This window comes from Dermacentor andersoni, chromosome 1 (assembly GCF_023375885.2).
Source record: "Dermacentor andersoni chromosome 1, qqDerAnde1_hic_scaffold, whole genome shotgun sequence".
NCBI lineage: Eukaryota > Metazoa > Arthropoda > Arachnida > Ixodida > Ixodidae > Dermacentor > Dermacentor andersoni.
Genome location: NC_092814.1, coordinates 17,250,559 through 17,275,627, shown reverse-complemented (window position 1 = coordinate 17,275,627; position 25,069 = coordinate 17,250,559). Strand labels below are relative to the sequence as shown.

Below are 25,069 nucleotides of genomic sequence, written 5' to 3'. Positions count from 1 at the left end.
GAAGTTGAAATTTTTAGCCGTTATTTTTCATCTGTGTTTTTGCCGTCTAGCTCATGTACTGTCTGTTTTGAATTACCTGCTGAAATAGACCGCATGCCAGAAGTCACCTTTTGTGTCGATGGTATCCGTAAATTATTAAAAGGTGTGAACCAGGCTAAGGCATGCGGCCCTGGTAACATTCCTGCCACTATCATACGGAATAAAAGCGTAATGCTTTTATTTCGCCCGGATGTTTCAGAGGTCCCTCAATGAAATTGACATGCCTGATGAATGGATTAGCGCGAGTCGTGCCCATACATAAGAGTGGGGAGCATAACTCCGTTCAGAACTACAGGCTCATTTCCTTAACTAGTATAACCTGCAAAATTATGGAGCACGTAATATACAGTTGTGTTATGGCCCATTTAACTAAACACAATCTCCTAAGCCCCAGCCAACATGGTTTCAGGCGTGGTTTATCTTGCAATACACAGTTGGTAGAGTTTATTCATGATTTAGCCTCGGCAGTTGATAAGCAACAAGTTGTGGACTCTGTTCTCTTAGATTTCAGTAAAGCGTTTCATGTAGTCGCACACAGTCTCCTACTCTCCAAATTAAAAGCTTATAACTTTGATGGCAAAATAATAGCGTGGATTGCCGAATATTTGTCATTGTGGAAACAGGCTGTGGTTCTGAACGGTTTATCTTCGCAATATGCATCAGTTACGTCGGGAGTTCCCCAAGGCTCAGTGCTGGGGCCACTATTGTTTTTGTTGTATATTAATGATATTTCAGTTGGTATACAGTCTTCATTCAGGATGTTTGCCGATGATTGTGTTGTTTATAGAGTCGTAGATGCCATTTCAGATTCACAAATCCTGCAAGTTGACCTAAACACTATAGCAGATTGGTGTGTGCGTTGGGATATGTCATTAAATATAAGTAAGAGTGTTCACATCACCTTCACAAGGAAACGAGCTAATCATCCGTATAGGTATAGAATTCATGATTCAACTCTAAATTTAAGCAAGGAATTTCAATATCTAGGTGCGTTTTTTACTTCTGATTTTCGATGGAACAAGCATGTTAACTATATTCGAAATATAGGGGCGTGGAAATATAGGGGCGTGGGACCGGCAGTGCTATGGCAATGCCGCTCACGCATGTTCTGCTTCTCGTGCAGGTTGCATGTAGTTCCAGAGCGCTTTCAACAGGCCACGAATGCGACAACCACAGGATTATGGCCAACATCACCGAAGTATTCGCATGCAACAGCGACAAAATCTTCAACGCACGCGATCGTGGACCGGTGACGTCTACTCCAGTGGAATCCGGCATATGTCCAGCCACAGTCAACGAACCATGGTTCACAGCTACTATCACCGGCCTACAAAAGGCGGCAGACTGCAGTGTCCCTCTGGGGCGTGGAACCGGCAGTGCTATGGCAATGCCGCTCACGCATGTTCTGCTTCTCGTGCAGGTTAGTGAATGTATACCATGTAGAACATTTGCAGTTCTTATCCTGCCGGTTCCACCCCGTATCCTGTATAACTGTGTACGTATGCATTCCGACGCCAGAAACCGGTCAAGGCATCGCATTTTGTTGTTGCGTCGTTATGCCTTTTATTTCTTATTATTAATACTGTGTGGTGATATTGAAATGAATCCCGGCCCTAGCACTGATGTGACACTACAGAAAATTTTGGATGGGCAAAATGTGATTGTTCGAAAGCTTACTACTATTGAGGCGAATCAAGCGGAACAGAAGGCAGCTATAAATGATTTTACTGCACGTGTGTCGTCAATTGAAGTAAAAATGTCAGTATTACCGAACTTAGAATCCGCCGTTACTGAGTGTATCGCACACTATGACGCACAGCACGGGGTGATACAGCTGCTCTAAAATAAGGTCGATGATCTTGAAAATCGTAGTAGGCAGAACAACCTCGTGTTCTACGGCATACCTGATACAAATATTCGCGAATCTTGGTCATCATCTGAGTTGCTTTTGAAGGAAGTATGCGCCACAAAATTGCAAGTTAACCCTGAGTCGATCGAAAAAGCCCATCGACTTGGAAAATTTCGAGAAGGGAAAACGCGACCCTTGATCGCAAGGTTTGGGTCTCTGAAAGAAAAACATTTGATTTTAGGAAAGGCCAAGAATTTGAAAGATACAGGTATCAGTATGTCGGAAGACTTTTCTGAGCCAGTGCGCAAGAGAAGGCGAAACCTGTGGCGATTTGCTCAGGAACACAAAAGTAAGGACGCACGTTTGCAATTAAGGCATGACACACTCTACATAGACGGCATCAAGTACACCTATGATGACCTTTCAGACAAGGTTGTGCCGTGCAAATGACCCAATAACTCCTTATCGACTTCACTTTCCTTTTTGGTAGTCAACTGTAGGAGCATTAAAAACAAAGTTGATGCTTTCAGCAATTTAGTGCACATGGTCAAACCTAGTGTAGTTATTGGCACCGAATCATGGCTCGATGAAGACGTAGCAAGCTCTGAAGTATTTCCTGATAACTTTACAGTTTATCGAAAAGATAGAAATTACCACGGAGGTGGTGTATTTATCTTGGTAGACCAGCGCATCCCTTCTACACGCGTAAATATTATAGAAGATAGGAGTGAAGCTGTTTGGTGTCAGTTGAAACTCCCGAACGGCAAATCCCTGTCAGTCTGCTCCTTTTACCGGCCACCAATTGGTTCAGCCAGGGAATTGTCTCATTTCACTGCCACAGATACAAAAATCACATCCGATTACGTCATTGTGGGTGGGGACTTTAATCTGCCTAATCTCAACTGGAATGAACAGCCGATGGCCTCTGGAAGCTCCCCTAGCTTCACATCTGAAATTGCCGATTTCATGAACCTCCTTTCATTAAGACAAACTGTGCTGAAACCTACGCGAGGAAGTCATATCCTAGATCTTTTTTTCACAAATATGCCAGAAATGGTCCAGAACACTGAAATATTGCCAGGGATAAGTGATCATGACGTCATGCTAAGCGAAATAAACATGAAACATGTAAGCGTTTACAGTGAGAAGAATCGGTGCATGTACAATTACGCCAAGGCTGATATCCAATCAATCAATGCCTCACTGGAAGCATATTTCGTTGTGTTCGAACCTATGGGTTCTATTTAAAGAAAAAATCTTTGAACTGCGCAACCGGTTTGTTCCGTCATGGGTATTGACTAGAAGGCGTAATCGAAGTAAGCCATGGTACACTAAAGAAATGAATGTTTTAGTGAAGCGTAGGCAAAGAATTTACCGTTCATTTAAACGATACCCTTCTAAAGAGAACTTTTGTAAACTAAAACTGGCAACACGGGAAATGAACAACGCTACAATCCAAACAAAATCAGCCTACTTTAAAACAATAGAAAGTAAGATAAAGCAAAGTCCGAAGGAACTTTGGAAGCATATAAAACGAAATAAAAAAGACAACATTTCTATCCCCGCTTTGACCGATGGCGATGTTATAATTTGCGACGCCACAGAAAAGGCCAAGTTGTTCAATCTTTATTTTACATCAGTGTTCTCTGCCCCAACAGATTATCGGAAAGATCTGAAATTGTTAAAACATGAATCCACACCCATGCCTAAAATAGTGATCGAAGCTTGGGGCATTGAATTACTGCTTCGTGATTTAAATTGTGCAAAAGCTGTGGGCCCTGACTGTTTACCCAATTTTATGTTGAAGTCTTGCTCTCATATAGTGTCAATGTATTTGAAAATTATTTCTGAGAAGTCCTTGGAACACAGTTCACTTCCGGCTGATTGGAAAATGGCATCGGTTGCTCCTATACATAAAACTGGCCCGCACAACATTATTAATAACTATCGTCCCATTTCACTAACTTCTGTATGCAGTAAAGTTCTTGAGCATGTTTTATATACTGCAGTAGTCAAACATATAGATAGTAATTCTTTATTTAACCCAAATCAGCATGGATTTAGACGAGGATTATCATGCGTCCCACAACTAATAGAGTTCACACATGTCTTAGCGGCAGCCCTGGACGACAAATCATCGGTCGACTGTATTTTTCTTGACTTTCAAAAAGCATTCGACACCGTTTCACATTACCTGTTACTGCAGAAACTAACCACTTTTAATATTAATCCCCAAGTTATTGCGTGGATCGCCGAATATTTATGCGAAAGGCGACAATATGTAGTCGTAAACGGCGAACAATCTGCAATAAGTAATGTAACGTCAGGGGTACCTCAGGGATCAGTTCTGGGGCCCCTTCTTTTCCTACTTTATATCAATGACATTAATGAAAATGTACAGTCCCATATTAGGTTATCTGCAGATGACTGTATATTATACCGTAACGTTACATGTGAAAGTGACTGCTTCGTAATTCAAAACGACTTATATGCCATACACGAGTGGTGTGAGCGATGGGAAATGAAACTGAATCTCGAGAAAACGGTGTGTATGAGGTTCTCCAGAAAAAAGAATCCTGGAAAATTTGAATATACGATAAACTACTGTCCTAGGCGTATATAAATACCCAGGCGTTTACTTTTGCCCCTCTTTATCATGGAATCGGCATGTGGATTATACCGTAGGCAAAGCTTGTCGGAGCTTGGGATTTTTACGACGAAATACACGTGCGTTTCCACAACAAACCCGGGAGTTACTATATAAATCATATGTAAGATCTGCGCTCGAATACGCATGCCCTGTGTGGGATCCTTCATCAGTAACCAACAAAGAAAGACTAGAAAAAGTTCAGTCCATGGCGGCAAGATATGTACTAGATATAGCAATGTATGACAGGCAGTTTAGTGCAACTAAATCTAAGGCAATGCTAAACTGGCAATCTCTCCAGCACCGAAGAGCGTCGTTTCGACTGAAGCTTTTGCGCAGCATATATCACTCTCATACTCGAATTCCGCGTGACGTGTACATAAACGAGCCTCACTACACATCAGCACGCAAAGATCATGAACAGAAGATAAGAGAATACAAATGTAATACATCGGCCTTTAGCAGCTCGTTTTTCCCAAGGACCATCAGTCAGTGGAACCGACTTCCTTCCTCAATTGTAGGAATTTCTTATCCTAACAAGTTCTTTTATGCATTAAAAGCAATAGAATCTTTTGATCCCTAAGGCTTGGTAAATATCCCGTGTACGTCTAGCAATCATCATGACCTATAAACAATCCCAGCTGCAAATGACATTTTCTTTTAGTGCGTTTTTTTTTTCTCACCTTGTCGCACTGTATCATAATCAATGCATTGTTTCTTTTTTTTTTTTTTGCAACTTATTATTCGATTTGTCTTTCTTTTGCCTTTTCATTATGAGTCTCTGTAATCATTGTGCTTTATGTCCTCTTTTTTTTCCAAATGTGACATGTGACATCTGCAACGTGCCTGTTTCCGATATGGCTGTGTGCAACTTAGCTGTGTGCTTTTTTTTTTTTTTCCCTCCTTTTTTGTGTTTTGTTGGCCTATAATAATGTGTTGTTGACTTACGCAAATTTATGCAAACTTGCAATTTTGATGCTTGTTTTTCATCTGTACCCCCCCCACTGTAATGCCTGAATGGGCGCTGTGGGTACTACTAAATAAAATAAGGCAGCATCAGTTTTGGGATTCTTGCGGCGCAATTTTAGTCATTTACCGAGTAACTTAAAGATGCAGTTGTATTTCAGTCATGTACGTTCAATACTTGAATATGGATGTGTTTGTTGGGACCCACACACATCTGAGCTTATAAATAAATTAGAAAAAATCCAGAATAGGGCAGTTAGGTTTCTTCTTGGTAACTATAGCCGGCAGCTTAGCATGACAGAACGCAAACTTAAACTTAAATGGCATGAGCTGAAGGATCATAGAAGGCCTATCAGATAAAAATTTTTCCACTATATTTATTATTCTAAAACAGCTATAAACCGCGAACAATATATCCAGGCACCACACTACATATCTAAGCGACTTGACCACTGTTTGAAGGTCAGGGAATTTTCTTGTAGGGGTGACGTCATCCGTTATTCCTTCTTTGTTAGAACTGTTCGAGATTGGAACAGTTTGCCATCGAGCATTGTATACATCACTTAAAATGATGCTTTTTTCCAAGTGTTGAAATAATTTGTTGATGTATTCATTCAAGTTTGTAACCTCCCTGCTGTAATGCCCTACATGGCGATGCAGGTAACTAATAAATAAATAATAAATAATGACCAGGGTCCCCGGATAACATCACTTGCGCACCCAATGTACCAAATGAATCCCTAAGAACAGAGTGAATATTGATAATAAAAATCTCAGCCGCGTTCTCACGATTTGTGCTACTCCTCAAATTATTGCACAATCAATTAACCAATTATTTTGAAAAGTGTGGCTATCACAGACTTAATAACAAGGTGAAAGTGCTGAAGGTGAATGAGTTAGCGGTAAGAAGAAAAATAGAGGAATTCAAGATCAAGCTACAGGAAGAGGACCTTAGTGTTGAAGATATGAACGACAATCTTATTGGTATCATTAGGGATTTGCAATAGAAGTCGGTGGTAACTCCGCCAGACAGGATGCCAGTAAGCTATCGCAGGAGACAAAAGATCTGATCAAGAAACGCCAATGTATGAAAGCCTCAAACACTACAGCTAGAATAGAACTGGCAGAACTTTCTAAGTTAATCAACAAGCGTAAGACAGCTGACATAAGGAAGTATAATATGGATAGAATTGAACATGCTCTCAGGAACGGAGGAAGCCTAAAAGCAGTGAAGAAGAAACTAGGAATAGGCAAGAATCAGATGCATGCGTTAAGAGATAAAGCCGGCAACATCATTACTAATATGGATGAGATAGTTCGAGTGGCTGAGGAGTTCTATAGAGATTTATACAGTACCAGTGGCACCCACGACGATAATAGAAGAGAGAATCGTATAGAGGAATTTGAAATCCCACAAGTAACGCCGTAAGAAGTAAAGAAAGCCTTGGGAGCTATGCAAGGGGGAAGGCAGCTGGGGAGGATCAGGTAACAGCAGATTTGTCGAAGGATGTTGGGCAGATTGTTTTAGGAAAATTGGCTACCCTATATACGCAATAAATCATGACCCCGAGCATACCGGAATCTTGGAAGAACGCCAACATAATCTTAATCCATAAGAAAGGGGATGCCAAAGACTTGCAAAATTGCAGAGTCATCAGCTTACCATCCGTTGCCTACACAGTATTTACTAAGGTAATCGCAAATAGAATCAGAAACACCTTAGACTTCTGTCAACCAAAGGACCAGGCAGGATTCCGTAAAGGCTACTCAACAAGAGACCATATTCACACTATAAATCAAGTGAAAGAGAAATGTGCGGAATATACCAACCCTTATATATAGTTTTCATTGATTACGAGAAAGCGTTTGATTCAGTCAAAACCTCAGCAGTCATGGAGGCATTGTGGAATCAGGGTGTAGACGAGCCGTACATAAAAATACTGAAAGATATCTATAGCGGCCCCACAGCCACCGTAGTCCTCCCTAAAGAAAACAACAAAATCCCAATAAAGAAAGGTGTAAAACAGGGCGATACTATTTCTCCAATTCTATTCACAGCGTGTTTACAGGAGGTATTCAGAGACCTGGATTGGGAAGAATAGGGGATAAGAGTTAATGGAGAATACCTTAGTAACTTGCGATTCACTGATGATATTGCCTTGCTTAGTAACTCAGGGGACCAACTGCAATGCATGCTCACTGACCTGGAGAGGCAAAGCCGAAGGGTGGGTCTAAAAATTTATCTGCAGAAAACTAAAGTAATGTTTAACAGTCTCGGAAGAAAACAGCAGTTTACGATAGGTAGTGAGGCACTGGAAGTGGTAAGGGAATACATCTACTTAGGACAGGTAGTGACTGCGGATCCGGATCATGAGACTGAAATAGTCAGAAGAATAAGAATGGGCTGGGGTGCGTTTGGCAGGCATTCTCAGATCATGAACAGCAGGTTACCATTATCCCTCAAGAGAAAAGTGTATAACAGCTGTGTCTTACCAGTACTCACGTACGGGGCAGAAACCTGGAGGCTTACGAAAAGGGTTCTACTTAAATTGAGGACGACGCAACGAGCTATAGAAAGAAGAATGATAGGTGTAACGTTAAAGGATAAGAAAAGAGCAGATTGGGTGAGTGAGCAAACGCGAGTTAATGACATCTTAGTTGAAATCAACAAAAAGAAATGGGCATGGGCAGGACATGTAATGAGGAGGGAAGATAACCGATGGTCATTAAGGGTTACGGACTGGATTCCAAATGAAAGGAAGCGTAGCAGGGGGCGGCAGAAAGTTAGGTGGGCAGATGAGATTCCAAAATTAGTACATGACTGGGGTGGTTGGAGAAGTATGGGAGAGGACTTTGCCCTGCAGTGGGCGTAACAAGGCTGATGACGATGATGATGACGATGAAAGTGCTCATGCAAGCTAAAGGAGTAGCATTTCGTGACTGATTGCATTAAAAATATTTTTTCTTTAACAAAGACAATGGTGCTTCTCACACCTTGTCTGCAACATTGTCAATGTTGACACAGGGCAAGTTTGAGCATTTGTGTAACTTCTAAAGTGCAACCAAAGAAAAGCTTCAGATAAAAAAAAAAAATTATCTCTTTGATTGACCCACCAGAAATCTGTCTCCACTACATGATGTTTTATCATCAAAACACCATTGAAGGCATGTCATCTATTCATATATTCATCCAATGGAGCACTTCAGTGATTCAAGAAGTTGCATTTTTTCAATTTCTTTACCCCCCCTTGTGATTTCTGCTGTCATGCCGATTAAAGAACTTACGCCACTGGGTATGTGCCTGAATACATAACTTGGATCACTAGAGGTTTCAACTTGGAATGTGGCACTGGGTACATATGCGAACATTCTTGGCCAATACCCCACAATGATAATTGCTGGGTTTTAATGGCGCAAGGGCATCTTTGGCCAAAGAGTGCCAAGTCTACGGATATATTCAGCAATATATAGTATAAATACAAGAATCGGACCAGAATGGTAAGCATGTTGAAGTGTGCTATATAAAGGGGCAGATATTTCCTAGTGGGTATTTCCTAGTGGGATATTTCATAATGGCCATGTGCCACTGGACCTAAGTAGATAAGCAGAACAAGAGGGTCAAGGAGCAGCTGAGTGTGCTGAAAGATGTGGACAAAATGGGACCAGCGCGTGTATGTAGCAAGGAGTGACGACCTACATAGAAGTGAAGGAAGTGAAAAAAAAAAGCAGCTGAGTGTGTAGAAAGAAATGAATAAAATGGGACCACAGTGTGTAATGAGCTAAAGAGAAATGAAAAAGTCAGGAACAGAAGCAGCTGGCTCAGTAGAAATAAATGAGCCGCAGCCTGGACTGAGCTACAGAGAAGTGAAGTCCACAACAGAAGCAGCTGAGTGTGTAGAAAGTGAAGAAAATGGAACCACAGCATGAACTGAGCTACAGAAAAGTGAAGTCATCAACAGAAGCAGTTGGCTGTGCAGAAAGAAGTGAACAAAATGGGACCACAGCATGCACCGAGCTGCCGAAGAGTGAACAAGTCAACAACAGGAGCAGCTGAGTGTTTAAGATGTGTTGTATTTAGTGGCGCAAGGGCCAGATATGGCCAAAGAGCGCCATGCAAGTAGTGATGTGATGTCGATCTGTAAATGAGCTGCACAAATGTACTGCAATAGGTAGATGTTCCTTGGTTGTAAAAGGGCTTAAAAATCAGTTGCTGTAGAATGCGTAAAATACACAGGCGTTGACAGTGAGGTGTGCACACGACAGTGAGGTGTGCTATGACTGTAAAATATATGTTGCAAAGTGATCGTAGGAAAAGCTTAAGAGTAATCAAGTAGCACTAAATAAATTATGGGGTTTTACGTGCCAAAACCACTTTCTGATTATGAGGCACGCCGTAGTGGGGGACTCCGGAAATTTCGACCACCTGGGGTTCTTGAACGTGCACCTAAATCTAAGTACACGGGTGTTTTCGCATTTCGCCTCAAGTAGCACTACTGCCTCACGAGGGCTCTTAAATGCAAGGGTACGGAGCCATGCGCTGTACAAAAGTGGATGGATCTATAGATGAATGGATGTTATGAGCATCCCCTTTGGAACGGGGCAGTGGGTTGGGCCACCAAGCTCTTGCTATTCTACTGCCTTATGTCCTACCGCGGTTAAAAAAGAAAAAAAAAAAAAAACACGAACTCCCACAACCAAATTTTCTGACCCCCCACTGTGAACTTTGCTTTTGTACGTCTACGTTACTTGGCGTTTTCCTACTTTTCTTCAACCAATCTTCCAAGCACCTCTTACTAATCTCTATTGTGGAAATGTTTACTTTTCCCCTGCTCTTGCTGAACCCAAGGGCTTCAAGGAGGCCAGTAGTGCCTTAATCAACCGCTGGGCAGATCTCTTCACATTCTAATAAAACATGCTCCATCGTTTCCCTAGCTTTACCGCAGCAAGCACACGCTTCTTATTCCTTCATATATCTCGCTTTATAGGTGCGTGTTCTAAGGCATCCTGATCTCGCTTAGAAAAGTAATGAGCTTCCCTTATCACAATTATCATAGTTATCATAATTTGTTTCTTTCCTGATTTCGTTTTTTCCTGATTTCGTTTCAAGGCAGGTTTCTTTTCCATTGCCGCCACCCATGAGATTATTTCAGCCTCTCTGACTTTCCGCTTCACGTTGTTTCTTGCTGTGTTGCTCACCCTACAGGCCGCATACTTGCTGGTAAGCTTCCTAGTTCTTTTCCTCCACTGTGAATCAATGTTTTTCCTGTACAGTTACCTCAACACTCTCCCAGCCCATTTACTTTCTTTCATATTCCTCAGTCGTTCTTCATAATCAATCTTACTGTGACCTTCCCTCACTTCAAGACTAGCCCAGCCCAGATAACCCTGAACAACAGCTTCTTTTGTAGTCTTCCGTGAGCGCCCAATGCGAGGTGTCCCACTGACCTTAGGTTCCCATCGAGTCCTGCTTGTACCCCTGATTTCAAGCAAACAACCACATTTCCAAAAGTAACTCCTGGAACCATTACACCTTTCCCCATTCATCGGAGCACCTCGTACCTATTGTATCCCCATAGTGCTCTGTGCTTCATTATGGCTGTATTTCTCTTCCCCTTTACTCTTATTGTTTTTTCCTATGTTTCTATATATCTATTGCCTCTGTTTATCCATATACCAAGGTATTTATATTCCTTTACCCGAGATATTTCCTGGCCCTGTATTGTCACTATCTGTTCGTTTTCATTGAATACCATAACACCTGAATTTCTAACACTAAATTTCTAACCTAAGTTCTCGCCTTCCTGTCCGCAGATATAAGCCAGACGTTGCAAATCACTTTGCTTGTTAGCTAGGAACACGATGTCGTCCGCATAAAATAAACCTGGAAGCTGCTGCTCTACTACTGTACCCGCCTGTTTGTATGAGATATTAAAGCCAATATTACTTCCTCCTAGCGCCCTCTCCATCCTCACCATGTACATCACAAACAGCAGTGGGGATAATGGGGCACCCCTGCCTCAGTCCCTTGTTGATATCAACTTTCTTCTCGCTCCTCATCCCTTCCCATTCAACGCAAACGGTATTTTCTAGGTAAATCTCTCTCAAAAGCTGTAGACAATCGTCACCTAAGCCTTCCCCTTTCAGAATATCCCACAAAATGTTGCAGTTTATGTTGTCATACGCTCCTGTAATGTCTAAAAAGGCCACATATAACGGTTTGCTTTCTACTTCTGATATTTCAATACACTGAGTAAGAACAAATAAGTTATCATCTAAACACCTACCTATTCTGAAGCCATTCTGAAGTTCTCCCAAAACGCCTTTATTCTCTGCCCATGCTTGCAGCTTTAATTTGATTGCCTGCATTGCTAGCCTGTATATTAACAATGTAATGGTCAACGGCCTATACGAGTTAATTCTATCTTTCTCCCCCTTACCTTTATAGATTAAATTCATTCTAATTTGTCACCAACTGTCTAGTAGTCGTCTATCTTTTACAAGTTTTTCTCCACTGCTTTCACCAGAGATTCCTTACGTTTTGGTCCTAGTTCATTAATCAGCCTAATGGAAACCTCGTCTAGCCCTGTTACTGTGCGCTTAGGAATTTTCTCTTCGGCTTTCTTCCAGTTGAAATTTGTCAGCACCAGCTCCTTTTCCATCTGGTTCTCTTTCATGCTCTTTTTCTCTTCAAATACAACCTCGTCATTGCCTTGGAAAGAATCAGCTGTTATTTTTCAGATGTAATTTATTGCTGCTTCTCCTTCTAGTCTGTTTCCATCTTCGTCTAGAATATATTGTTGTATTATTCACTTCCTGCCTAATAATTTTATGTGCTTCCAAAATATTCTAGGTGCGGCCTTCTTTTTCTCACGTATTTCTGACAACTGTTCACTTTCACCTTTTATCTTTGCTTGCACCAGTATTTGAACCATAGACTTTTTCTCCCGGTATATTTCTTATTCACTGGCTACTTCATCCTGCAGCAACTGTGCTTTCTTTGCCTGCCTCGGGGTGCTTTCTGTTGTCCAGCGATCGCTTCTTGTATCTCCCTGTTCCACCAGCTATCGGTTTCTTTTTTCCTTTCCAACGAACATGTTGTTTCTCTTTCCGCATTTCTGTCATTATTAAACTTGGAAGCTCACTATATTCCTCCTGTTGGCCATTGCCAAGTTCTTCCTCGACTCTAGTGGCTATATTTGTTATTTGTTCAGCGTTCAAATTTGAACTGGCCATTTTGCACTCCTTGCTCTCTTTCCTAATAACTACATACCCCATTTTTAAAATGATGCGTTTATGGTCACTCCCTATGCTGCTATACTTTTTCTCATCAATGACCATTTCTCTCAACTTATGAATTCCTTCTATCACCAGACAGTAATCAATGGTTTATTGCCGGTTTCCCACTTCCCACGTGGCCTGCCCGTCACACTTAGGCCCTGTATTCACGATAATGAGGTTATGTTGCTCACAAAGATCTAGGATTGACTTCCCATTGTTGTGGGTATAGCCATCTAGATCCTGTATGTGGGCATTCATGTTACCTAATAGGATAATTTCAGTATTATTCCTGAAACCACTAATATCAGCACTTAGGCATTCCACTAACTCTTGATTCTTCTCTTTGAAATTATTTCCGGTCCACAAATATGTTACGCCAAGCAAAGCTTTCTTTCCACTCATTGTACCTGATAACCAAAGATGCTCTTGAGATTTTGAATTTACAATTTTCCCTTTGGCTCCCTGATGGATGAGCATTCCGACTCCCCCTCCCTTTCTTTCTGATTTAGTTTATTTGCACCCTTCCCAAACACAAATCTCAATCCCTGGCGGCTCTTCCGAGTCTCTAAGATGCGTTTTTCTAACCGCATATACCTCTATTTGTTCTCTATTTAACTGCTCCTCAATCTCTACCCACCTTTGCTTTCTTCTGCCGCCCTGCATATTTATGTAGCTAATTGCATGGCAAGCTCTCTTTCTTGTTTTCCTCCTTTTTCTGTTATTGATGGTGATGTTGTTATGAGGTTGCCCTAGGAGACCTTCTTCATTACTGCCTACACTGGCCTCCTGAGCGCCCGTGGGCCGCCTAAAGAAATGCAACCGTGCGACCAGCAAGTCGCCAGCCCACTCCTTGTCAAAACCTGTAATTAAAGTGGATCCTGTCTCGTTCAAAACCACACCTTCTCACTTCCGTTTATTTCGACAACCTTGAAACCTTTCTCTCGGCTCATTTTCCATATCGCCTCATTAGCAGCCACTACGGCTCTTTGTATGTGACTGTCACGTACAGGCACCTATGGCACTGTGCACACCACGATCTGCACTCGAGGGGATAGCTCACGCAAGTCGTCCAACCCCTTCACCAAGCATGGGCTAGTCCTCTCCCTTTCCTGTTTAGGACGCGATTTAGCCCACCTGCTACTATGACAAGGTTACGCACGTGAGCATTTTCCGCTAGCTTTGCTTTTGCTCGCTCCATGACGGAACCCAGTGTCTGCCCTGGAAATGTCCCTACCGCCACTTTTTTTTATTGCCTTTCACCCTCTCCACAATTGCTTCCGTGCACTTAGCCAGGTTTGAGTCGCCGGCGATAATCCCCTTTTCGCTTTCTCCTACCTCTCCCTGCTTTCCGTTGACCTTTTCCACGTGATTCGTACTCGACAAGGGGCACTGACCCCTCCGCTCCTGCTTTTTGTGTGTGGCAGCCTCAAGGTAGGTGCTGCTCTTTCCAGCTACCTCTTCCCCACATTGCACGCATTCCACATGCTTTGCTGACACTCCCTCTCCTGTCAAGTCGGGGGACTGCATCCCATTGTCACGACCATTCTCGTTCACAATGGCGGCCCCGTTCAGCTTTTCCTCGGCTGCTTGAAGTCTTTCTTCCACTACCTTCCGTGCATCATGCTCCCTATTTAGCTCATTTTTGAGCTCTTCAACCTGTTTGACAAGCTCTTCCTGGAAAGGCTCCATTTCCTTCAGCCTAGCATCGACATCAGTGTGTGCCGATTGACTCGATTCCCTCTCCATTCTCATCCGTCCCCTCATCTGCCTTGAGGGACCCCCCGCACACTGCACGCTTTTCTGGCTTTCTTGCCATGTATTGCACATACTATTGCAGTACTATCGTGAAGTAAAAAACAGTTCCACGTCCAGAAACAATGCCGGATGTACGGGGATATGGAGTCTATAGGCTTGCACAAAGTGCTTTTTCCGTTGTTTTTGCTTTCCTACACACAAGGACGTGGAAGAGAGCCGGCCTTTTGAGCACATCTTCCACATGGTGGAGGTACTGCGAATGAATAGCTAATGGCGTGTGCCCTATGCACAGCTGACAAAACATCGGTTTGTCTTGATTTTATTGTGGCTGGTGCAGTGCCTACCTGTGGCTTGATCAGAGTTTATTAGCAGTTTCGGCATCCCACAAGCATTGCGAATAGCACCTTACTTTTTTACGAATAAAGGGCTTCAAGTCTATAGCAGGCACAGCTATGAAAGGATTAGAAGCTCTTGTTGCTGTGGATGTGGCGGTTTCATCTGCAAGCAAATTGCCCTTAATTCCTCTGTGCCCTAGCACCCAGCATGTTGTTACATGCTGATTAGATGTGTATGTCGTACACAGGAGTGCATAAAGATCATAAAGTAAGGGATTTTTACATTTGCGGATCGACATAAGAGATGTAAGCACACCTAGAGTCAGTAAATATATTGTCTTTTTCTAACCATGTTTTGTTGATATGTTTCATCGCCAACAGTACGGCATATGCCTCAGCCATACACATACTGTTAAACCTCAATATAAAATTAAATTGTGGGGTTTAACGTGCCAAAACCACTTTCTGATTATGAGGCACGCCGTAGTGGAGGACTCCGGAAATTTCGACCACCTGTGGTTCTTTAACGTGCACCTAAATCTAAGTACACGGGTGTTTTCGCATTTCGCCTCCATCGAAATGCGGCCGCCGTGGCCGGGATTTAAACCTCAATATAATGAAGTCGGTAAAATCGGTAATTTGCGTTGTTATATCAAAATTTTGTAGTATTGAAATTCAACGTTTGATGAAATTAAGTACAGTCGCCGATCTATTTTTCTTAAACGGAAGGGGCTGCAAAATTTTCCGAATTATGGGGCAATCGAGAAAAAGCAAATATCCCCTTCAGCGGCGGTGGCTACGTTTGTGTACACAAATTTGAATCGCCCGCTGGTGCAAGTGAAAGCCTCCGTGAGGAATTTGGGTGTCTTCCGCAGTTTCGTAGACGCATTGCAAGTGACCACCTAGCGCCATCTCGCTTTGGATGGTGAAGCTCATGCACAAACAATCATTCAAGATGGACGCCTCCACGTTCTATGGGTCGGCACGTGAGTACCCCCTACACGTCTCTTTATTTTTGCCATCATACGTTATTAATAGCAAATAATTTTTATTGTAAGTTGCTCATTCAGGCTTCTGACGTTTGCCGATATTTAGTTTAGCTTAGCTGGAGCAAGTCTAGTGTTAAGAGAAATATATAAGCGTACACAAACGTGCAGAACGCGCCTCAATGCCGCAATCCTAATAAAAATACGGAGGTTGCTTACGCAACTTATGCCTGTTATACTGATTCGTAGCATGTGTTTTGCATCATGTAGGTCACAAAGATCACTCCCGCTCAAGAAGAGTAGCGACGTCATCAGCTGAGCAATTTTTACTAAAAATTGCCGATGGGAATGTGTCGGATAGCGACTTCTTCAGCGATGAGCTGGATGAGACTGTAGAAGTAACAGTAAGTGTCCGTTTCTCGAAAATTCTGCAGCAATACCATTCATTGTCCAATTCTGGTTAGTTTGTTTTTGTAATTCGCCCTAACACAGCCTCAAGAAAGCGAACGACCGGCAACACGTACTGCTGACGAGGACAGTGAGGACAAAGAGCCCATGCCTCCCCAGCCACCTCAACCTAAACACAAAAAGAAAGCAGAACTGAAGTCAATTGACAAGAATTTTACACCTACAAGTGCTGATTGCACATTTAGTCACCAAGAAGTGACTGCTCTGCTAGAGCCTCTTCAGTACTTTCTGAAGTATTTTACAGAAGAAATGTTCAGCGAGCTGGCTAAGTTCACTAACATTTATGCTTTGCAACAAGAGGGAGTTGAGCTGCAGACCACAGCCGATGAAATGAAGGTATTCTTCAGAATAATGATGCAAATGGCAGTCCTGAAGTACCCAAGAATACGGATGTATTGGCAAGAGGATACAAAGGCTCCCACAATTGCTGACACAATGTCATTCAAGCGGTTTTTCAAACTCAGGGCCATGCTTCACGTGACGGACGTTAACAGTCCGAGGGACCCTACATCTGACAAATTTTGGAAAGTAAGATCAATAATCAGTGCAATACAAACCCAATCTCTCAAGCTTGTCCCGGTGCCAGTTCAAAGCATTTATGAGCAAATGATTCCCTTTACGGAAAGGGTTGTTGTGAAGCAATTTGTGAAAGGGAAGCCCAACCCGGAAGAGATTAAAGTCTTCGTTCGCTGTAGTGCTGACGGCTTGGCCCACGACCTGGAAATTTACCAGGGGAAAGGCACGGGCGTAAGTGAGAACCATTCCCACCTCAGCCTAGGGGGTTCTGTTGTAATGCGGCTTGTAGAGCATGCTCCACGTGGGCACAACATGAGGGTTTGCATGGATAACTATTTTTCCTCTGTGCCCCTCTTGCAGGAACTGAAAGAGGCTGGAATCTTAGCAAGTGGCACCATCCGATCGAACCGTCTCCTCGGATGCCCCTTGAAAAGCGACAAGGAACTAAAGCAGACAAGGCGTGGTAGCTACTACAGGAAGGTCAGCAAAGAAGGAGATATTGTAATAGGTGGCATGAAAACGGTCTGGTGAACATGGTGTCGCCAATCATTGCATCGGAGAGTTGTCAAAGGTGAAAAGGTGGAGCAAGTCGCAGAAACAGCGTGTCGAAATTGACTGCCCGGAAGTCACAACACAATACAACAGCTTCATGGGGGTGTGCACAAATTGGATTTTTTAATGTCTTTGTACCCCCGAAAGCCAAGACAAAGAAGTGACCAGACCGTGTAATCTCACACTTCGTGACATTTGTCATTTGCAATGGCTGGACAGAGTACATTCGTGACGCAAATGAAGAAAGCATCTCCAAGAAGGAGATGAAAGATATGATGGCCTTCCAAACGGATGTAGCTCGCAGTCTCATCGCAATCAACAAAAGCGAGCGGCCCAAGAGGGGACGGCCGAGCAGCGCTGTGAGGTCAAGTAATTCTCGGAAGGCACATAACTCTACACCAATGCCCACAAACTCCACAAGATATGATAGCATCAACCACTGGCCAAGGCACGTCGCCACGAGCTTCGTTCAGCGATGCAAGAACCACGGATGCACTTCAAGGTCCAGAGTTTGCTGCCGCAAGTGTGAAGTCTTTCTTTGCTTGTCGGCTGCAAACGACTGCTTTTACAAATTTCATACCAAAATCTGAAATCCTGTGTCGTAGCACTCAACTATTTCCAAGAAATGCTTTATTTGCACAAGCAAATTACCCAAAACAAGCAGTTTCTAACTGTAAAGCCTTACTCCTAGACAAAAGCTGAAAGGCTGCCATTGAGGCGCGATGTGCACAATTGTGCACGCAACAAAAGTTTTTTGTATAAACAAAATACAATTGTAGGAAACTTTTTTTCTTTTCTGGGTGTTTATTAAAGTTCTTTTTGAAAAGAATTATAATGTTTTTGGCAGTTTTTTTCAACTCGCACCTGAAGGGGATATCAATGAGAAAACAATTCATTTCCTTGAATTTGGGAGTTGGCGACGAATAATACGGTTTCATGCCACGTCGACGATATCTTCACATCGGCGGTACAAATTAATCGAAGCCAGCCACACTGTCGGGTCCACTCCGCCCCTGCAACTGATAGCGTCGCCTGCACTGGGACGACGCTATCATGAAAAGCATCGGCAGCGGACGCTTCGTCTGCCTCTCGTTCCAACGGACCCCCTAAACTATATGACAATCTCCAATACTAAATGAGTGGGACGAAAGCTTCCATGATGCCACACCTTCTCGACACGCTCACTCTTTGCAAATGCGGCAGATTATCTCTAAAGCAGGGTGCGCTGCTGCATATGCACTCAGCCACGCTTACAGCCATGCGCAGCCACGGCCGATACACGCACCAGAAATCTAGATGTGCGCAAACTTATCCCTCACACCCCCTTGTATGCGCTTGGTCGCATTACCACAAGCTCACTTCTCTCCCCCTCTTTCCCTTTGCTCGCGCGGGAAGGTGGCACTCGTGAAGCCACCATCTTTCTTGTCTCATCCTCGCACACTTTCACTCGCACCTAAAGCACACAGTGCACGGTGCGCGATAGGATTTTGTCACACTTGTCACCCGGCACATGATTTGAGTGAGGGGTGCGTTTGCTTGCAAGCAGCTGCTTGTAATTCAATCATTTGACCATCTGCATCCATGGAAGTTTCTATTTATTGTCTCACCATTCCTCTGCGGTGGCAGCGAAATTTCATTATATTGAAATCGCATACAAACACGCTTTGTTATGTTGAGGTTCTAAATACATGTTCTATAGACAAGAAGTTATGAAAAATAAATACTTCGTTACATCGAGAATTTTGTTATATTGAAGTTCGTTATATTGAGAATTAACCCTTTGACAGTCGATGACGTAAATACACGGCGCCGCAAACAAGTCCGAAGATGGTCGATGCCGTATATTTACGGCGCCGTCTGTACGTTTAAAAAGCGCACCAATTTTCTAACTTTTTCTTTTCTGTCATGTGCTGCCACTATGTGGGGATGCAGGGAATTTTTTCGCGTGCCTACCTTTCTCGGTTTTCGTTGCATGGTTTGTTTTAGCGCTAGTTTGCTCCCACACGTCTATATACTACCGCTCGCGCATTGGCGCGCACGTGGCCGAGCGGCCGTCTGGACTTTGTTTCGTGGGCAGTTTCGGCTTTTTGCGCTTGCGAAACTGATGGCTATCTCGTTCCTAATCGCTCAAAGGACGACCGCCTCTTTCTCGCTCGTTTAGTGCTCACAGGGGTGCGCATAGGAAGGATGCCGCCGTGCATGCGTTTGTTTCTTTTCTTTTTCTTAAGACTGGCGAAAACTAATTGCCCTAGCTGGTTCGCGATAAGATGAAGATTAGCGGAAGTTTGTCACACGTGTTTCTTTTGTGATGGGCACACAACCAAACAATGTTCTTGAGTGCGCGCACCTACGCAGTTCGATTACGCTATGGACGTACCTATTAGTGCAAGAGCAGGAACATTTGAGGCTTGCGAAATATTCTCGTGTGCAGATTTTCAAAGCCTTAAACTATGTGCATAAATATGCATAAAATTTTTAATTCTGATAAGTTTATTTCCGTTTTTTTGTTATTCATGAATGAAGAGTGCATATATACCAACGCAAAAGATTTTTTTCTCACTTTACGGTCCCCCTAGAAAAATTACGGTAAATTTTTTTCGAAGTCCCTAAGAATGGAAATCTGCAATAAAAAAAGATCGACCCTGGGCGGTTGCACATGGCGAAAAAAATCAACCCTCAAAGGGTTAACTGCACTCGTTTCAGCGTGCAAAACGGCTGTTTCAGGGAAAGATGGCCCCAGTGCTGCAAAGCAACACCGGCATGCGACCTAGACACATCAGTGTAATACTCTGGGCAAGAGTACTTCACCTGAAGTTCTACAAAGTGCACTTGAATGTGTGTCTCAGGGGCATACTTTTTTACAATGATAAACGACATGTCACACTCAAGCAGCTGCCACTGCCACGGCGGTAGAATATTCACTTGAGGCATTAGGCGATGTTTAAGGAGTGGTGCACCCATTTCTTCACACAACCTCCTCACACAAAGGGAAAAGGCCTCTCTCACTGAGGGTTGGTTACAATAGTGTGGCAGGTGCTGTGTCACTTATAGTAAAATAGCACAAGTGCTGACATAACCGACTTTCAGGAAGTATGTAAATGCAGTGATCACTCATTTGATTCTACATAGAGACTCTGTATCGGGCTTGTTCTGAATGCACCGGTTGCTAGTTGCATACCTAAATGATGAGCCGGATCTAGGACCTTCAGTGCACTGGTTGTAGCAGAGTTATAAACTACAGCTAAAGAGAAGTGAAGTCAGCAACAAAAGCAGCTTAGTGTGTAGAAAGAAGTGAACAAAATGGCACCAGACCATGCATTGAGCACGTAGTGATGAGCTACATAGTAGTGAAGGAGGACAAGTGAAGACATTTCAGTAAACATGAAAGAAAGCATCACTTATAACCGATTCCCACATACGTGTGGGATCGACAGATTTTTTTTTACTGCCCCAACCACAGTAAGACAATGGAATAGCTCATCATCTACTATAGTCGACTTTTGTTAATTCCACCCTCTTGGGACTGCCAAACTGGATCAAATTAACTTGAAAACACACTGCCAATTCATTATGCAGTCTTTGCCAAATTCTAACAAACCCCTGAATCAAATGCGCACCCGCTTTCTATGTGTCCAAAGTTAAAGAAATGCTGGCTCTCACGTAATCATGAGTAGCTGTAAACATGAAATGGCTACTGGCAAAGCAGATTGGTTGGAGTAATTACGACGATTACTCACAACCATCCGCTGCACACCGGATGCTGCCGCCCTGGTCACACAGCGTGGCGTCATCTCTTGAAGGAGACTGTGCAAAACCCACCACTGGCGATGAAAAGAGCACAGGCAACCCTGTCTCAGTGCCAAAAGATGACAATCAAGCATATAGTGCACTGTACCTGCCTTTTGAGCATCGCTCTTGGAAATGACAATTTAAACTTAAATGTACAAGAAGTTACAGCTTGAGTGATATTGTGAACAAACATTAGGAAGAAATCGGAAGCAATATTTATTTTTTTTGTAACTTGTTTGGGCAATAACTAGAGTGTGTAATGCAGTCCTGTAAAAGGAGTTGGGGGCCAGAGACTGAATTTTGCTCTTGCAACAATGCCTAGATGTTCTCGTTTCATTCTAACCCCATTCTCGTCCCCTTCTCGTCTTGAGTGCCTGGATAACGGCTCTCAAAGGCCGCTGACAAAGGTCTCAAAGGCCGCTGACAACAGGAGCTAAAAGCATTTCGTGCTTAAAACTAACGGAGAGATAGCATTAAAGGAGCCCTGAAACACTATTTATCAAAGAGATTTGTGTTTGCATTTACTGCAATAATGCTAACCTTTGCATCTCTACACTGGAGAATGCAACCGGCAGGGAAAACTCTTTTAAAGGCACGTGCCTTTGTGGTTCCCCAAGCACAGGTTGTATGTGGGCGAATGCTAGCACTGTCCATGGAATGAAAGCCTCACTTTGGCTAGTCTGGGAATGGTTGATGAGGACGAGGTGACATTTACTGTTTGAGAAAGTGGTGACTTAATCAAGAAGACATCGTTTCCAACCCTTTTTGTGAAAGAGATTGGCAAATGGGTGATTAAATGGATTCCTCATGAATACATACATTGCACTTAAGCTGCGGCTATTCATGAGGCAAAGTGTGAGCATCATGGAAGCATTGTTCTGAATTTTTATTTTTGCGGAGAACTGGACTGTCCTTCTCTCAAATGAAACACAATCGTACCACTGGCACAAGAAACAAATCCATCTTCACCTGTGTCACCACAACAAGGAAAGCAACACATAGCTTTGCTGTCATAAGTATCAACATGCATCACGGAACAGTGCGTGCCTGCTACGCCCTTGGTAAAGTGCATGAAATGTTGAATGAAAAAGCATGATCTGCTGTCACATCACTTGCATCAGTGATGGTGCAGCAAGCCATTTTAAAAATAAGTACCAACTGTATGAGTTGTGCCATGCCAAGCACACGTCTGCGAGGTGGCTATTTTCCACTACCAGACATGGAAAGAACACCTGTGACAGTGTGGGCGGATTCGTTAAGCAGCAAGTTTTCCTGCACAACCTGAGGACTGAAAGCCCAGCCTCTATTCAATAGTCTCTCAAATTAAATGTGGCCCTGCTTCGTGTGCCTGCTGCAGCCATTGAGGAGCTTTTTGAGCAGAAGTGAGTAGAGGAGAAGTCAGCGCCGTGTGTGCCAGAAATTCAGTCATGGCATGTATGGAAGTTTGAACAATCAGTCAAGCAGACATGTGCTGTCTGTTGAGAGAACTGCCGCTAGCCAGCTGATGGTGATTACATTTTCTTAATAACTGCAGAAGACATACAATGTCTACTTGTGGTGCAGAAGCACCACAAGTAGTAATGAGTTCTCTTTTGCATTGGCACCCCAGGAAACAAAGTAAAAAAATGCATTCCCTGTTCTCGCCACAATAAAGAACCCAGGTAAACCTCTTTTTGTGGCAACCATGTTAAAAAACCGGAACATGTCCTCGGGGCACTACTGCCAGCACGCTCAACATCAGCCACTTTGGCCCATTATACTTTGTGAATAAAGAAATAAGGAAACATGATATCACACCCATGTTTTGCCTGACATAGCAGACTTCCATCAAATTTAAAAAAAATTTTTTTTAAATGAGCTCTTTGAAAAATTCAGTATATTTTCTTGTATTGCTTGTGGGAACAACAACTTCTGCACAAAAGTTGCAAAGGCAACATTCTATATTTTGCATTCTTCTCAAGATTCTGTGTGAAATGAAGAAAGCACAAAAGTGTATCAAAGTTTCAGAACTTTTTTCATTCAAACCGTGTTTAGAATTTTCAAAATTTTTATTCTTTAAGCATAAAAAAAACACATCGAAGTTATTTACATTTAAGAATACTAAAATGAGCAGAAAATATTTAACACAACTTTCTTTAAGTTTGCATTGAATTGAGCCGTGAAGTCAAAATATTGCAACAAGGAGTAGCAGGATGCCCGCAGTGCCACCTCCAAATATCTTTTTGGTGTGCTAGGAACACTTTTTGGGAATGATAAACTAAATAAACAAACTCAACAGCTAGACATACCGATTAAAACCGACCCATTTGTAACAAACAACATTTTTCTCTGTGTGATCAGCTAAACTAGCATCACTTTTAATGGACCCAGACTTGTTTTGATGGAGGCATATACAGCCAACCTTGCTGCAATGTTTGCGTGCTTACTTGAGCTACCTTGCATCTGACTGAAAAATGTCTCTAAGCAATGATAACTGCCCCTGTTCAAAACCACTCCTACCAAGCCTCCACAGCAAAGCTACTGAGATATGCACATGACACAGTTGCTGGATCAAAACACACCAAGTACAACCTGCTGCGTTGCACCTCCGTCAATCGGAAAGGCTACAGAGGCAGAGTTTACAGTTGTCAATGCATTTCCCACTGAGGGAGCTCGAAGTCTGGGGAGGTATTCTGTAAGAATCCACCTAGTGGACTGTCCATTTCAACCGCCACTGATTGGCTGGGGCTGCTTGTCTCCTCCTCGCTCACACGTCTCCATCCAATCAGCACATCAGCAGCAGCCAAAATGGACAGTCCACTAGGTGGGACTCTTACAGAATACCCCTCATGGAGCAGCCAGCCACTGGCAGCAAGGGGGTGAGCATTTGATTTATATCCAGATATATATGCAGTTAGAGGAAATACATTCGGAAACAAGCAAACGACCTCATTTCTACTGCAACACTGTTAAACTGTTGGCGTAAGGAGGACAGCTGCACCGGTGACATTGAGAGAATGTGGCTTGCTTACACAAGGGCTAGAGGCAGAAAAGGATGCTTCGCCACTTACTGCTGCAAGAATGTTGGCGACTCTATGGATGCAAATGGCTTCACAATAAAAGAGCGGCTGTGTGTCCACTTTAAAGGTCTAAGCATTGAAGGTCATTTGTTCCCTCATCATCGACAGCCACACAGCAGAGGGACCAACAGGTAGGTAAAACAAGCATTTCGGCAGAGTCCTTTCACACCTTTTTTTTTTTACTGGTGACAAAACTGATGATTGATGTGTGGTGTTTTATGGCGCAAGGGCCAGGTTTGGCCAAAGAGCGCTATGACAGGTGATAATGTTGACGATGTATTGTGGATGAGGTGCACAATGAACTCATCATGGTAGATATGCTATGGCTGTAAAAGGGCCTAAAAACTACCGCTGTAAGTGGAGTAGAATATATAGGTGCTAAAATAATGACAGTGACTAGGATGTGATGTGGGCTATGGCAATGGGCTTTCGTCAAAACATGATGCAATAAAACATAACACTGACATCAGAGTTTCAAGAGAGCCCTTGAATGCAGGGCTGTTAGTCGTGTGCTAAGAGTTGCCTGGCCAAATGATTTTCATGGTGTCCGTTTTGGCTGAAAACTATAAGAGTGTTTGCAGATTAAAAAACGGTTCATTGCTAAGAAATAATGCAGGGTGAAGGGGTAAATTCTCACGATATGCAGCAGGGAAATACTTTTTCCTCTCTGTTTCTATTGCAGGGCACTGAATAAGAACATGGAGGACTGTGAGACTATTGCCGCACTTAACACAGGTTGGAGGATCGCCCCCAGTCAAGAGATGAGAGTGGGTACCGTACGTGTGGCCTATCCTTAATTGGCAAAGAAGTACTTTCTTGTACCTTGCTAT

General features: G+C 43.0%; 1 protein-coding gene across 14 annotated transcripts in view; it reads right to left on the bottom strand.

Annotated features, from left to right (window-relative positions):
• LOC126546064 (WW domain-containing adapter protein with coiled-coil-like) overlaps nucleotides 1–25,069 on the bottom strand; it is a 397,851-nt gene that overhangs the window by 337,182 nt on the left and 35,600 nt on the right. For 12 of the 14 annotated variants that reach the window (XR_008608402.2, XM_055061222.2, XM_055061221.2 and 9 more), the window contains exon 4: nucleotides 21,129–21,212. The exons of the other annotated variants lie outside the window; for them this stretch is intronic. Coding sequence is in view for 11 of the 12 variants with exons in the window: in XM_055061222.2 (XP_054917197.2) it covers nucleotides 21,129–21,212 (84 nt within the window). In the remaining variant the exon portion in view is untranslated. The remainder of the gene's footprint in view (nucleotides 1–21,128; nucleotides 21,213–25,069) is intronic. 14 annotated transcript variants of the gene reach the window in all.